The sequence below is a fragment of the Aquila chrysaetos genome, chromosome 3, assembly GCF_900496995.4.
Source record: "Aquila chrysaetos chrysaetos chromosome 3, bAquChr1.4, whole genome shotgun sequence".
Taxonomy (NCBI): domain Eukaryota; kingdom Metazoa; phylum Chordata; class Aves; order Accipitriformes; family Accipitridae; genus Aquila; species Aquila chrysaetos.
The window spans coordinates 5,511,328-5,528,297 of NC_044006.1; the positions used below are offsets into that span (position 1 = coordinate 5,511,328).

Here is a 16,970-nt window from a genome sequence, read left to right on the forward strand (position 1 = left end):
TCTGAATTTTCCCTAGAATTTGTGTGTTAGTTTTTTCTAATCACTTTGTCCATCTACTTTTGTAAAATAAAATTAAAACAACTCACTGCTTTTGTAGATCTATATAGAATTAGTATATGATATTTCACATTCTTCTTCCTATATAAAAAGTAAGTTTAGTCTTACAGACCTGTTCTAGGATCTGTACAGACAGACTAGTCTATCTTCACTTACCTAAAAAAAGAAAAGCTTTCAAGCTTTAAACACTTTACAGGTTATTAATGCAATTTGGTTTTGTTGACATTTCAGTGCATCTAAACAATAAGAGATTTAGTACACAGTCTGCCTTTGACTCCAAGTATCTCCAAGTATAATAAAGTCTTGACATTAGTGGTTTACTTAAGTCCTACTCTAATTCAAATATTCATTTAAAATTAAAACAGTGAAATATATATGATGTTACAGAAGAATATAAAATATACTCATAAGGGGAAAAATCAAGAAATACACTCTTCTCACTAGACAGCATTCCTACTGAAATTCTCAAGTGAAAGAAACTTATTCACACAAAAGTATGTATTTTTCATGAATCAAATGAATATGTAACTTATCTTATAAAAACATAAATTGTAAATTCTGTAATTTGTACAAATCTGTAAATGTCCATAAATATACTTTTGATAATTCTTTTACTTTTCTAATGGGGGCGGGGGGGGGCGTGTGTGCCAGCCAATTACACCCTCTTGAGAAAGGAAATAGGATTATTAATATTACCTCCTGCATCTGTTGTCCTTTAGAAAAGGATGAAACCAATGTTTTTAAACTCCTGTTTGTTAAGCCATATGCCACAGTCTTGCTAATATTTTTCATTTTGAAAATGGAAATATCGTATTTTGACAGTGTGCATTCATTGCTAAATTCCTTGTCACAGGTATGCATGGAGGAATAAGCGGAGTCTGCATTCCCCTTCTGCTCAGCAGGCAGAGGAAGGCTTCTTGTTAAACAACACCAAGTCAGTCGAGGTTCAGCATTTAGTGATGGGAAGGGGCTCTTCGTGCTTGATACTGTTAAACTTCCAGAGTAGCAAGACAGACTATTGTGGGGTAGCACTGGGAATTCTCTACAGTGAGTGGTGAGAGTGTGGCAATAAAATGTGCCAAAAGAATGGCAAAAATAAGCGGGGTTGTCTGTTGAGCTCTGAGAATGCTGCATATCCTGCAGTGTTGGTGAAATGTCCTTAAGAGTGCATGGACTTCCACCTCTGTCCCATCCCACGACTGTTGGCTCTGCACCCTTGCTAGAAGCTGACGTCGTTGTCAGAGAGTCATTTCCTGAGCAAAGATGATGTAAAACCTTTCTCTCTTCTTTGATGTCAGCTGATATGAAAAAACCACTTGTGTACATAGAGGTAAAGCATATTTTCTTCTTTGGGGTCTGTGTAGAGGAAGCAGTTATGCTCATCCACTTCTCTTCTGTTTGCCTTTGATAATTTAATTTATTTTTGTTCTGTTTGTTTTTCCAAGCATTTCTTACAATATCCTGCTGCCTGAAGTTTTTGTTATAAAAGGTGTTATCTGCTGTGGTTAAGGTATTTGTTGTTTCTGAATTGACTGGTGAACAAAATACTGGAGTTTTCCAGTTTGCATGTACGTTCCACCGTAGCTCTCCTTTGCTGGCCTTTTGTCTCACTTCAAATTTTAAAGGGGACCACAATACATCATTAGAATGAGAACTGAGTGATCCGCTGTTGGAAGAGCAGGGGGGGTTAGTTAAGTTGTCTGTCACAGATGTGCAAGGTGTAATCTTCTGTTCTGATCCAAGAAAAAGTGACAAATCTGAGGCTCTCTTGTCTTGCGGCAATTTAAGGATATATTTTGGAGAAAAGGCATTTTGTTGTGGGACTGGAGTTAAATGACCAGATTGCAGATGATGAATTTTAGAGGACACATCAACAGCATTGTCACTGAAAAGTGCTACTTTTGCTCCTGTTTTCACAAGACCTGTTTTGACATCCTTATCTGTTGTGTTGTGCAAGGCAAAAGAGTTGCAATCACTTCCCCTTAATTCAGGCCCTAAAACTCCCACAAATGAAGCTTTTGAGATACCTGCTGAATGTGAAAGAAGGTTAACATCACTATAATTAAGAGCTTTTGTGGGGAGTTTGATTGTTTTCATATATTCCACATTCTCAGTACCTCCAGTGCATTCATTAATTCCTGCGCTTAATTTTTGCTCCTCTGCTTTACTGGAGAATTTCACTGGTGCTGTGGAAAGACATCGAGTGCTAGCACAACAGACTTTCTCTGCTTCATTCACTGCATTGTTTTCACTACTGAGACTAGGGCAGGACTTTGAAATAATGTTTTGTGTCTTCTCCACTTCAAATTTCAGCTTTTTTCTTTCTGATGGTGAATTCTGGGATTTCCCTGCGGCTTCTCTGCTGTTGTTGCAATGGACCCATGGGGGTGTCAGGGCATGCTGGCCAGTTTCTTTATTCCTGCTATGGTTTCCATAACTGTTTGAAGTGCTTTTACAATCTGATTCAAATGTACTAGATTCTTTCCCAAGGCTTGGTTTTTCCCACTTGCTACTCTGTACTGGCAAGCAGTCATCATTCCTTCTGTTAGTGTTCAGCTGACACTGAGTATTTTGAAGCCTGGACTCACAACTGCTTGGAGCTAGTAATGTGCTGTTGCCAGCTGTGTATTTATCTGTGTCGCTCCCACTGAGGTCTTGGGAAGTTTTGGTCATTACAGTATGTGCACTAGCGTTTACTGAATGTGATGTCTCCATTAGGTAGGTTACACTGTCTGCAGTTTCCTCAGAGGACACATTCTGTGGAATATGATTACCATTAGTACAGGTTTCTGATTTACCAGTGTTTAAACCTGTTGTCACAAGGGAGGAAAGACTGTCACTTACAGAGCGCCTGCCATCTCTTTCCTCAGTAATTTCAGTACTGCTGACTGATTCCTTTGAATTAGGAGCGAAGCTTGTAATATCTGTAATCTTATTTCCCCTTTGTTTAATTTTCTTGGCATTTTGACTGCTTTTCATTTTTTGGTAGATTTTCTTAAATGTTTCATCTCCATACATTTGCCACTTTTCTTGAGAGAACATCTTGAACTTCCTTTGATTGTGTTTCTTATTGTTAGCACTGATTACTTCGCCAGCCCCAAGCTTTTTAGTCCCTTGCAACTCCTCTGATGGAGGTGCATGATCAACCACATTACTTAGTGGCAAATCATCCACTGCTGTTTGTCTGACTAGAGCTCGGGGATGGCTATTAGGAAAATCCACTGAATCTGCAGCAAGATTGTTGCTAGGCAGCAAACTAGCAGTGCCTGTATTTACAGACTGCTTAGTAAGAGAAAGTGGCTTTGAGCAACCTGCTTTGTCATGTACCATTCTTGTGCCCTCCACAAACGGCAAGGAGTTGCTCCGTGTAACAGGCACAGTATCTATCGTTGTGGAGAACTGGGTGGGAACTGAATGAAAAAACATTGGCTTGCATTTTTCTAGGGGTGCAAAGGTAGATTTTGCTGAACAAAGGGAAAGATTCTTTTTCCTATTTACATCACAAGTTCTGATGTCAAAATGGAAAGAGTCTTTGTATGTATAAGGCATTGGCAGATCAATGCTTCCCTGCTTTGAAAGGACAGTTTTTCTGGGCCTAACGTTGTCTAAGTGGGTATCATCCACCACACTTTTGTTATGAGAAATAAGTTTTGAAATGTGTTCTTCCAGCCTTTTTTTCTCTAGCATCAAGGCTGTAGCTTTCTCAGCTGCATCTAGCTTTGCACTGCTTGTGGAGGTACACCTTAAGCTGCTGAAAGCAGTTTCGTTTTCCAGTTCTGTGCTGTGTTCATAGAGACTATGCAACGGGCTGGATGATGCCATCTGTTGTTCTGTACTATCAGAGCGTGACAGATACCCTGAGTCAGTGCTCTCACACTTCTTTAGCTTGCAGTCAAATGGCTTGCAATCCCACTGTTTTTCTGAAGAGGTTGCTTGCTGCCTTTGCAACTGAATGTGCTTATTGGCAGTTGGAGTTCTTTGCTCCTGTATCTTCTTTCTCTGGCACTGACCATTTGGCAAAGCTCCTGGAGATGATAAACTTTGAGGTTCTCTTTCAGGAACCCCCTGATTAGCCTTTGAACTAAAGGACTGATTCGTTGTTTCATGATTTTCCGAAGCAAATGATGAACTGTTTGTTGCTGGCAGCGAAAGGTCATTAAGAAGTTTCTTAGTGTCTGTGGCAGCACTGGTCTCTGAACTCATTTGTTTCATCTGTATCCCCTCGTCTTCACCAGTGCTACTAAGTAGTTTGCTGCCTTGATGTGAGGTGATGCTCTCTGTTGATTTCTCATTTTGCTCCAATATACCACTGTTGTCAGAGTCTGAGGGCAGTCTGGTATTGTTGACATGTGTTTGAGTTCTTCTGTGTTTATACAAATTGCTTTGAGTTTTAAATGCAATACCACAAGTGGTGCATGGAAAGGGCCTCTCTCCTGTGTGAGAGCGAATATGTTTCTCAAGGACACTTGGCTTCAAACAGTCTCGTCCACAGTGTTTGCAGATATATTTCCCAGCTTTTTTTGATTTTCCTGGGCTTCCAATAGATGCATTTACACAAGAATTTGGTGATGATAAAACTGGTAAAGTGCTCACTATGTTCAATGTTAGAGTTTGTCCAAGTTGTTTCTGAAAAACTGACTGAGGCTGATCTGTGCCTTCTGAAGCAACAAGTGGATTCAGGATTAGAGGTATGTTACTGCTGTCTAGATTTACACAGCTCCTGCCAGTCACTAACTGACGGTTTGGCTGAAAGCATCCTGCCTGGACAGGCTGATACAGTGGTATGGTAAGGGCTTTTAGATACACAGGTTGGGACAGTGCTTGTTCCTGTTGAGGAATCACACTGCCTTGGCTGAGATCTGAAGAACCCTGTGCAGGCTGAAGAGAAGAGGTTGAAACTGGTCGATCTGCTACTGCAACTGTAAAACCAGGCTGCTTCTGTGCCTCCATTTCAAAGGTTATCTGCCATATGCTCATGTATCTGTAAGGGAGGGGAAACAAAACAAGTAGGAGTCTTCAGATAGCAAAATAAAACACTTTCATCTGCTGGACTGGGAAAGTTGGCAATTAAGAATATCACACATCTTATATACAGGCATTGTACAGACAATAATTACTTCATTTTCCAATTAAATTGATTCATCTTTCATTTCTTAGCTAGGAATTAAAGTTCGGTACAGCGTAAAGAACATTGAACATTGCACTTAAAACCTACAATAAGTACCCAAAGTATTAGAAATAAATCTAAGTATCAGATTTGCAAATGGAGGCTCTCAGCACCCCAGAAATAATACAACTGTGATTTTCTGGAACCATATTGCCATTACATATTTGTACCTTTTTTTTAAATTTAAGAATTTACATTAATGAATGTTATATAGAAACACAGAACAAATAAGGTTAGAAGGGATGTCAGGAGGTCTCTAGCCTAAACACCTGCTCAAAGCAGAGTTAGCACTGAGGTCGGATGAGGTTGCTCAGGATGTTATCCAGTCTGGTTTTGAAAACCTCTGAGGATAAAAACTGCACAGCTTCTTTAGGCAACCTGCTCCAAACACAGGACATTAAACATTGCTGCGTATTATCTGTGTTTACCCAATTTAAGTGAGCTAAGGCTAAATAAATTGCAACAAGTGATGCAAAATGAAAATAGGTGAACAAAATGAAACTGATGTCGTGTTTTACAAGTGAGATTTACATAAATATGTACAAAGTAGAAAAGATGGTATCATGGGAAAGTAGTGGAATAAATTAAAGCTGTCTTTCATGTAGCCCAAATTAATTTTGTCTAATTAAGGGCAATATTATGGTATACTGCTTATTTTCAGATGCTTTCAATGCCAGATGAAAACATTTTGTAGACACAGTTTTTGGAAAAAGTAAGCCTATTCTTATGAAATCTGTCCAAATATATTCCGGGTTGGTGCTGGTCCAGACTACTTCTTATTTTAACAAAAATTAGTCTTGTCTTTTTTCTTTCTTAGAAACAAACTAGGAAACTATCAAAATAAGCTAGTTGAAAATTATCTTTGGAAGAGCTAATAGAGGCGTCAGCATAACCTCTTGTAATTATAGTTTGGGTGAAAATTAGAAGGTGGTCTGTAAATGTTTATTCAAATTCTTATTCAGCTATACTCACAGCTCTGTATCCATTGGCTGTTATGAATAATAGGCTGTTCTTGTGCAAACAGTCATAAAAATCCCATTTGAAATAACATAGTCAGTGGCTAACTATGAAATCTGCAGTTTGTTGCCTTACTGCATAATCTGTAGTGGTGTTTCTGTACCTTCCTTGGATCATTTTAATAGGTAATCATTACTGGGAAACAGTACAAAAATGTTTGACATTTGGACTGGTTCCATATGACACACACACTATGTTACCGTTATTCAAAGCAAAATCTCTGTTGCATGTAGTTACTGAGAATTTTGCAAATAATTCACGTAAAGGAGGAATGGCAAACTCAATGTAATTGGTTTTGAGTATTCCTCTGTTACTATTAGAAAAATTAATAAAACTTGTAAATTGATAGAAAGTTGGATGGAGATCCAAGAGAAGTTCTGTTACTTCACAACTGAAAATGATAGCATCTCACTCGCATCATACAAAAAAATGGGAAAATAACTTTCTATTAATGATCAAATGGAACAGGTTAAGGTCAATGAGTTATATGCTCCATAACAAATGTAATTAGCATCTTAATAAATAGACTAGGAATTCAGGTAGTTTTCATATTAAATGTATGCACCATTGAAACTGAAAGATAAAGCAACCCTCTTGTTTATTAGTCTTCTGCAAAGGAAAAGGTTTTGCATATTAGGATATTGCCTTTAATCCGACTGATTATTTCATCCCTATGTGTAGCTCATAATGCAACTGTAAATACTTGTCTCCTTGAGCAACAGAAAACTAATGTATCCAGAACCCAGCTATTACTCTGCGCTCCTCACTCTGCACCACTTGTGGAAGTTCTTTTGCTGGCTGGCAACTTAGGTTTCACGGCCAAGGTTTCTTCCAGTTTCTCTTTGATCTTCTTTGCGTATTGCAAGAATTGGAAAAGTGGAGGAAAAAACAGCGATGCAGTCTCTGGGATGTGTTCTCTGACTTTCCTTCTGGTCACAAGCAAGGCCATTAGTTTCTCTGCATGCATTACATGCATCAACAAAACTGCTGATGAGCCACTAAGTAACTGAAAAGCTTGCTACCAACTGCAGTGGGCTCAGGGTTAGACCATTTATGGGAAAGGTATCAGTGCCTGATGGGATTCTTTGTCTTCACCCAAAGATTTTAGTGTAACAAAAACCACAGAAAACAACCTGTAAAATGAACTGATCTATGCACTGCAATGTGTTAGATTTTGCCTTTTCTCCTTTCTCATGAAATTTATAAATCAAACTCAGTTATCAAGCATGGACTTTTCTTGTCCACTTCAGGGATTTCTACATGGAACAATCACTGAAGTGGCTTTGTAATATAGGTATTGACTCTATTGATGAAATAATGTTAAAAGAATGTAGCTCGTTAAAGGAATTAAGTTATTATCCATATTCTGCAGTGTGCTTAACACTATGGGATAAAAGTGGATTTCTCTAATTTGCAAAGTGAGGTCATAGACATTTCAAGTCCATTTAAGATGGTTCTTAAGCTATACAGTCATCTTTATAGCAATTTAAACACAGCATACAATAAAAATGGCAGCAAGTGATAAGACATGAGCCAATGATACTCATAAACCAAGCATGCAGTAGTTTTTCCAAAGATGTGAAAATACAGAAAAGTTGAGGGAAAAAAAATATGCTGCAGAGACAAGACTTAAAGAAGAAAGGTGAAGTCTGAATTCCATGTAGCTACAACATCTAACAAGTACCACATCAGACGAAACAAGCCGTAAGTATCTATGCTCCCCTCCTTCCCCTGGAGAGAAGAGTGGAAATGTGGAATTTACATTTCCACCCTGATAAGCCTGCTCCAGTGTCACAAACTATGTTCTCTCTTTGAATATCCTCATGTGCATGCATAGTTAATGGGCCCTTCAAGGCCAGCCTGTAAGTTAGTAGGACTTGCAGTGGGCAGATGTTTTTAATACGAAACCTGCAGTTCCAAAGTACCAGACTCTCTGTGTAATTTCACTTATTCTGTTAAGTTTCTGGGGGCCCAAAATACAATGTAGTCCTGAGAATCATTTCAGTGCTCTGTAATGTTCTACAAAGAAAATACGTAACTGATTACAGAAAATTTAAAGGAAAGTTTTAACTAATGCTGAACAATTAAACTAAATGGTGATACACAATGTCATTACTTTTAAGAGTTTAATAATAGATTTCTACCAGCTGTGGTAGTTTGCTGCTTTTCACAGCAAAAAAAAGATACTTTCTTCCTAAGTGAAACTTCTGTGGCTTGTATTCTACTGTGGCGAATACGATCATAATTTTCACATCTGTCATTTATATACAAAACAAGCCAGTGTATTTCTTTGTACATTGACAAAAATAGCTTATCTCAAACGAATTCTACCCCACGGCTAATTCTGCGTAGTCCTTGCTTAAAGTAGAAAAAATTCCTTTGTTGATTATCCCCCAGGCTCTCTTACTGAGCATCTACGTGATGTTCTGAGCTCAATTTATAACTTGTGGCATCGAACTACTAGTATAAAAACTTGATCCTAATTAGAAAAGAAAAAAATTCCAATAAACAAAACCAAAAGCAGAATTTGGACAATCCAAAATTTTCTAAATTAGTTTCTTAAGCCATCAAAATTGGTCAACAAGATTCTGTTTGAATACAATTATTTTGTTCCTAGTTTGAATTATACCTTCAGGTACACACCATAGGTAGGACTGTGGAACACTGAAAAGTCAAAAAGTGGAGTAGTTTCAGATGACAAATCAGTGTAGCAGAAACTGTCTTATTCTGTATATAAGTATAAAGTATTTTAATAAGAGGGGAGTGGTATTAAAAACTCATTTTAAATCCAATGTGTTCCTCTTTTCTATATAATTTTTTCTGAATGCCAAATAGATTTTAAAACTTGCTTCATTTTATCAGCACTCTTATAATAATCTTGGATTATACAACTTAGATTTTTTACTTCTGCATGGCACACGTGAATGCACTGTCAATTGCCCATCATTATTAATAAAAACATTAAATAAACAGGTAACTGCTTATTTCCTCCACTTACATGTAATTTTTTGACACACCATTGAGAGGATCATCATAGTCTTTAAGCAGATGCAGTACTCAATCCCCTGGCTTGGTCTACAGGTATAATCTGTAGACATGACAGAATTAGTTTATTTTTGTAACCACACAGAAGCAGCTTTTCAACATTCTGAACATACATAGTATGCTATATTACACTAGAAGTCTTTGCCTTTTTTAAAAGCTTTTGGTGATCCCTTCCTTAAATATAATAACAGAGAGCATACAGAAGTAGAATCCTCTTTAGTCTAAATAATTTTAGCTCACCTACCTTTTATTGAGCCAGGCATTTCAGCAAAAGAAGTCTCATTTCTGTCAATACTTGATGCAAGCAGAGAGAAACGAGGACAAAGACTTGAAACAGATTAGAAGTAGGAAGTTGTTTTTTTCTTTTTTTTTTACATTGGTGTCACAGTAACAACCTTCAGAAAACAGGAAGAGATGAAACAGAAGAAAATGAAGTAGCATTTTAATCCCTTTGTATCCTTTATCATTATTCATGTAGGAACCTATAAACAGAATCAGCTGCCTTTGAAATGTAGGGATTTTGTACATTGCAGTCAATTGTATCATTCAGTGAAATACACTGACACAATGGTAGAATTTTTTTTCTTTATACCCCTAAAGGCAATTTGCTTATAACTTTACAATAAAGATCTCTCTTAAAATGTGTTGGAAAAGAAAACAATGGTGAAGAGAAGACACTTGCTACATATGAAATGCTAAACTTAGCCAGCATGGGTATTGTCCACCAGCTTGTCCTAATGGTGCCCTGCGGTAGGACAGAAAGCAGTAAACAGGAGGGAAAATACTTCAAGAATGTTAAAAGTGTTTAGGACATGCTCAACAAACCTCCCTAAAACTTGTGAACAGCTGCAGGGAAAACAGGATAGGGGACAGTCAAGAGAAGTGAAAAGATCATTTTAAGAGTTTAGGTTTCATTTGTGGCTTGACTCCATGAAGAGTCCTCAGATAAAGCAGTCAGTAGAGCTAAGGTGTCCTGTTAGGGGGACAGCTGTTCTTTATGCAAACACCTGTTTAAAATATGGACTGAAATGGCTACTTCCTCCACTGCTATTAGACTAAGTAAATCCCAAACTGGATATGCATTCCCTAGAATGATACAAAATCAGCATATCTGGCCTGTAAAAATTCCTTGGGAACACTGTATTATGGAAGATGTATCTTCTAATCTTACTGCAATGAGCATCTGCCCAATTCGGATAGTTGCAGCCTGTATCTTGTAAATTGGATAGTGGTGAAACTGTAATATTATGATTGTCCAATATCTACTTGAGTGGAAGCTCTTTCTTTTAGTAATTCAGATGGTAGACTAATGCTGGAGGTGTCAGTGGATTTTCATTCTACACAGCGTTATTGATCTTGGAGAGTTTTACCTGTTGTTTGGATTGCTTTCAGTTTGTTTCTGGACCCTATTTTAGTAGGCCTCTAATTTTGGAGGTGGAGAAATATTTCTGTCTGATTCTTCCTATCTTTCTTGCCTGTCATTTAGTTAGTCAGGGGGCAAAAAAGCTCTTAACGGGCCTAGTATTGTTGCTTAAATTCCTTCTAGTTTCTGTTATACCCTGAAATGCTCCATGTGATTGGTAATGGCACTGCAAATGCTTAAAATCAGTGAATCTAGAAAACTACTTGACATTGTGAACTGCTTTACAATGACTCATGCTTCTGATCTACAGACTCATTCTGTCCATATGGATAAAACTACATGCAGCAACTAGTTTCAGCTCTACTGGGAGATGCTTTCCTAAAGGAATGGATTCTCACATATAAGTGAGATCTTCTGGAGGATTATTGCATGCTACAGTCAACAAACTAACAGAGAAAAAAAGATGCACATCTTATAATAGAATACTGGCATGAATCAAATCATACAGATGATTATGGGCATTTTACATAACGAGTCAAAATTAGTTTTTCAGTTTTATCACATATCTGAAGTCCACTATATTTTATTCCACTTTGAGACTGACTATTATTATTTTAAGTTAAAGTGAACTTACTTAAAAGGGACACTTATTTTAAACAGTACTAATAATTCCAGCAGTGTGCTGGAACTAGTAACAACTCTAAACCATAGATAAGCTTTTAAAATTCATTATTTAGAACACTCAGTAGCATATCAAATTCTAAATGCTAAAACTGCAAACTTCTTATCCTGAGAGGCTTAAAAAGAAGCAATAATTAAATAAAGCAAGTTACAACTAAATCAAGTGACTGCATACATATTTGCCACTATCACACAGGTTTCAGGGCTTAGCAGAATCTTTTGAAGCTTGATCTAGAATCTCTAAATCTTGAATAAGCAACTCGGGAATCATACTGACTCCACAGCATCCTATGATTCTTCCCATTTATATTAATGAACAGGTGGTTGTAATGGATAGAAGTAATTTGAACTGTACACTTAATACATTTAAGTTCAAAACATGATCCTGCTCGGAGAAACCCAATTAATTTCAGTTGTCTCAATATACAGCAAAATATCTATTTTAAGTGTATATAAAGATAAGCCTACTGTCAGGTACTACACAGTAGGGAGTATGTGGTGCTACATTGCACTTCACTCTCAATTCATGTCCTAATCAGGATTTGAGGAGATAAACCCATGTACCATTGGTATACATTTCTAGGTTCCAAGAATCTGTGGAAAGGGCTCCTTCCCAGGTGTCTAAAACCCTGCATCCTTCAAAGATACTACAGGGTTTTAGTCAAAGATGTGATCGAGTGGAAGTAGCAATAAGCATGCTTCCTATACTAATAAGGAAATAGATTTCAAAGATCCTATCAACTACATGTTTTAAAGTACTTTACAAACTTAAATGAAAAGAAAGTATCCTATAAGGTTGTTAACAATTGATTTTTCTTATGAGGACAATGATACTGAGAACAGCACACAATATCTTACTGTCAGCAGGAGATACAGATACTGGAATTATCATTTCCAGTTGCTAGTCTACCACTGATGGCTAGCATAAGGTGCCAGTGTTTATGAAGATCTCCCTTGATTCACTAGACAATACTTCTACTTAAATATTAGTATAATAATGTAATAGTGAACCATAGAGTCTGAAATAAACTTTGTGCAGGTACTTTAAACACTACTTGTTTGATGGAAAATTTTATGAGTGTACCCTAATTCTGGCGCTTTCTAGTCCTCAATTCAAACTAGCAAAATGGAACTGATAGATTTCCTGATTAGCCCAGAAATGACTGTTAATCTTGTTTTACTTAAAAACAATTTCTGCCTTTGCTCTTTTCTCAGTTTGACTTCATACCTTGAAATGTCTCATAACAGAAGTACTGACTTCACCTTTTCACTTGTTCGTAAGGGATGTATCTGAAGTTACAAGACTGCAAGTTCCACCAGCAGTGTGCAGACTGCTCATAACCTCATTAACAAAGTTGAGAGCCTCAGTCCCCTGCAGAATTAGGATGAAAATGTGTCATTCCCTAATCTTCTGAAATCCTCATAATCTTTCAATGATAACATTTCTTGCTCAAATTCTGACTTTGGGAAATCTTGCTACTTATTAAGAAGTCATTGTTCCTGAACTTTTGTCCTTCTTTATACGTTATAAAAGTATAAAGCAACTATAAAACATGCTGATCAAACTTTGAAATTCTTGTGCCATATCCTGAGGACAATTATTTTTGACACTTTACTTCCACGATTGTGCAATATAAGCAAAATTGTTTCATTTTTTATTTTTGTAAACACTGTATGAGAATACAGTATTAAAACCTTTTAAGAATGTGATCTGTAATACCTTCATTCTAGAATAGCACCAACTGTTTTGATCATTATTATACAATTTGTTATCTTTTTGATTCTCCTTTTCTCGAATATCCATAAATGAAAACATCAGAAAGGCTTAAATCAGTAAGAACATTGTTAGCTAAAATATATTTTAGTGTGTAAGGAAACATTGTATGGGCCCTTTTGATCTCTTCATGCAATTTGTATCACAGAATACTTCCTATTCTACTTCTTACGCTGCTACTTTTCTCAGCTCCAATAATAAAAAATGCTTTCTAGTTTATTATATGTCTTTATTTTAAATTTACACCACTTCTTTCTAAAAAGAAACATATCTAACACATCTGTTGGTTTTGTAACACTGCTGGTGGCTTCACAATGAAAAAAAATAGGATTGTTAGTGCTTAAAAAATCTAAAAACCTCAAAGGATTTTACATTTTTGTCCTTTCATCAAATTCACTCCTGTGCATTTCCCTTGTTAAGAAAGAGTTAACAACAGCCAGCCAGCAGTCTGTAATCAACAGGTTGCTCTAACAGAAAAATAATAACCCTAATCCATCTTTTAAAGTTTAGGAGGTTGGACTAAATGATGAAAAAATACTAATTAAAGCCCTCTTAAAAACAGAAGTGGGGCCAGTACTAAAATGCTTTGTGTTTTAGGAGAAAAATCTTTCTCATTGCTGAGTGAAAGAACCATCACATTAAAAAAATCATAACTTTAAAATTTCTGTCTTACCATCTAGAATTTAATTATATCTCTGTCTATATAAAATGATAACAAAACACTTGCTAACCTTTAGGTGGCCAGTTCACAGGCAGGTGGAGAGGTTCAGGTCTCTGGAATAGCGTTGAAACAAAAGAAGCATCCTGTTTTCTTTTTTCAGTGTCTTTCTCTTCTCTTTTTTTTAAGCATTTGAAAATTGAAGTGGGTGGTGGGGTGTGTGCAAAGAGAGGAGGGGGTGAAGTCAGCCCACGCTTAGAGTAGGAAGAGTTTTAATGGCCGATGCTGGTAATATGGTTTGCCTGCTACAGTGTCTGCACTACTGCAGCTCTGTGTGTGGGCGTAAAGAAATGACACGACTGGGTTTCAAACCATTACACTGAAGATTTGCAAACAGTTAAAAAAAAAACACAACCCCATCAGGCACAAATGAAAAATTATTACTTTTTTTCTTTTATCTTTTTCTAACATTTGTTTGTTGTTTTTTTTAACTTAACAGATGTAATCCAGTCCAGTTTCTTCCTCAGCCTCTAAATTAAAAAAGGTAAATTAAGTATTTAGGAAGGTTTTTGATTTTACATGGTATGAACATTTTGTTATGATTTTTGCTGCTATTTTTTAATTAACATGCAAGGGCTTGTATTCCAAAAGGCATTCAGATTTCCACAGTAAAAGTCTTCAGAGAACACCTATATTTCTGCCTTTGAACATAGTAAATAGGTACCCCAATCTTGGTAGCACCGAGTAGCATGGCACAAGAGACATAGCAGCCACTCCACAACTGGTCAGGTAGGAAATCTAAGACCGTGACTATTCCCATGAATATTCCACAAAACACAGCCAAGAAAAAACGGGGTATCCTGGCAGCCCATTTTTTTTCAGTAATCTAGCAGTGCATCAGGCTTACTGATCCAAATCGGACAGAAAACAGACTGTCAAACTGAATGTTTGTTGTAACTACTGGATATAAAGGAGACCAACAGGAGTGAGGCAAACGGAGCTGTTCTCTATAATATCATGGGGAATGAGAGGAAAACGCTATTTAAGCTAAAATATAATTGCTGGCACAAGAGAAAGTGAATATAAATGGTTATGAATACACTGTTGTTGGGAGGCGCAGGTGGAAGTTTTTTGTCAGACAAGCGAGAATACTTCTCAAACATATTTTTGACCACAAAGAGTGCAATGGAGACAAGACAGTTTTAGAAAGAAGCTCGAAAACTTCAAAGAACCTTTATGACTTGGCTGCTCCATGATAGTAAGGGACTAGCACTTGTTAAATGCATATCTTCATGTATGTATGAGAGAAGACATCCAGCTTGAAAATCATGTGTTTGGACACAAGGCATATGCATTCCTGAGTGTAATGGTTTAGGTGTGGTGTTCTTTCAAATATTCAAATGAGCCCCAAATCAAACAGGATTTCTATTGCATTTGGTATTCTGCTGACAATAAAAAGCAGGGCAACTGGATACATAGGCAAAGGGGGATGGGAAAGAGAGGACACACTTTATGATGCCCATATTGCTATTTAGTGCATAGTATCCCTGGCAGTTCTTCACCCCATCTCCTGGCCGCAGTGTGAAGAAAGCAGCTGAGAGCTCCAAGTGTCGAGGATGCAGAGCTGAAGACCAAATCAGCAGAATTCAGTGTGTGAGTAAAAACAGCAAGACCAAACTTGAGGACTTCAGACTACTAATCCCAAATTTTAACAAAGAATCACACTACAGTGAATGAAAAACAATCTTCAGTTCTGTATCTATCTGGTAAAACTGTCAAAGAGATATTACTGCTCATACACACAAGTACAGGCTGACTTGGTATTAAGTGGGGTCTGGCTACTAGCCACAGTAGAAACTTAAATTCTTCTTTCATGTATAAACTATGAGCTGAGGTCAGCTCCAGGAAAATTTTGCCAGAGAAATGTCTGTGGCCTCAGCTGATACAGAAAAAGTGCGTGGTTAGAGGGAAAATAAATATGGCTCCCAGCAGGGTTACATTCATGCAGACTGTGTGCAATTGTACAACATGATGTAGATTGCAAACTGAAATTGGTTAAATTGATTCAGTAATTTTTGTGTGTGTGTGTAGAAGTAAAAAAGACAGATTTTTACCTTTTTTGTTACTTTGTCTTTCTCTAAATTCTAAATTAATCTTTGTGTACTGTCTGCTTAATGAAGACACTTTTTGCCCAGTTAAACACTGCATTATTAATGAGTTGAATCTTTTACTATCATTCATATTTTTAAAACAATACTAATTACAATTTTCTTGACCCAGTTTGAAAAGTGTAGTAGCAAAATACATAGTCTGAAGCAGTAACTCTGAAAGCTATATGTTGCTCATTTTTGTCTCAGTATGTCATGGACAACTATGTATAGTGACTCTGTAGTAGTCATATTTCCAAGTCATTGAAGCGTTCATAATTTCTGCCATGGTACTGGCCACTTTGCTGCAGATAAAGTAACATCTGGAATGTCTAAATGCACCTAATCCTCCTCTGAGGACTAATCCCCATGAAAAGTCATTACATAATATTGCTATTGGCTATCACAAATAGCAATATTTCTTTTACAGATGTGAACTCTTAAGTTTGAATGTACAGAAATCATGGTTGCCTACACAACTTTAATTTGACCAAAGGCACAATTCCACCATGGTACTTAACATGATTTTTTTCCCCCCAAAGATCACAGCTCTGTAAATTGACAGTATCTGGAAAATTTTGAATATAAAAAAATATTCAAAGCAGGAGGAATGAAAGCATCCTAGTAAATTGGACAGCCAACTATTACCCTCATATCAATTCTGCATAACAACTACTAAGATTCATATGGCACTTTCATCTATTTGTCGACAGCAAGAACCACCACCCTAAAGAGGAGTATAACCCTCACATATTGGTCAGGCTATACCGAAAATAAAGTCCAAGAGAAAAGAACTTAAGAACAAAAATGTGCTTGAACAGCAAAAGGGAGAGACACAGCTTCATTAGAAGCAAACACGGGTCTAGTTGCCAAAGAAAAGCCAGTACAAGGAAAAAAACAAAAACACAAGGCAAAAGTAATGGATCCCATAGGGAAAAGACTCGAGGGCTGCTGAGAAAATGCTAAGGCAATCACAAAAATGAAAAGGTTCAGCTGGTTGTGCATACAACCTAAGTGTTTCACTAAGGATTGAATTTCTTCTTTAAAGTGCTTCAGTTATT

At 36.9% G+C, this 16,970-nt stretch overlaps 1 protein-coding gene across 2 annotated transcripts in view; it reads right to left on the bottom strand.

Moving 5' to 3' along the window:
- ZNF831 (zinc finger protein 831) overlaps positions 1 to 16,970 on the bottom strand; it is a 61,210-nt gene that overhangs the window by 8,067 nt on the left and 36,173 nt on the right. Inside the window, exons 9-11 of one of the 2 annotated variants that reach the window (XM_041122201.1) lie at positions 13,836 to 14,292; positions 9,531 to 9,681; positions 754 to 5,038 (exon numbers count right to left, since the gene is read on the bottom strand). In XM_041122201.1, coding sequence (XP_040978135.1) covers positions 754 to 5,034 — 4,281 coding nt within the window. In that variant the 5' untranslated portion in view covers positions 5,035 to 5,038; positions 9,531 to 9,681; positions 13,836 to 14,292. Of the gene's footprint in view, positions 1 to 753; positions 5,039 to 9,530; positions 9,682 to 13,835; positions 14,397 to 16,970 lie in introns of those variants that run through there. The other variant, XM_041122202.1, reaches the window with a different exon arrangement.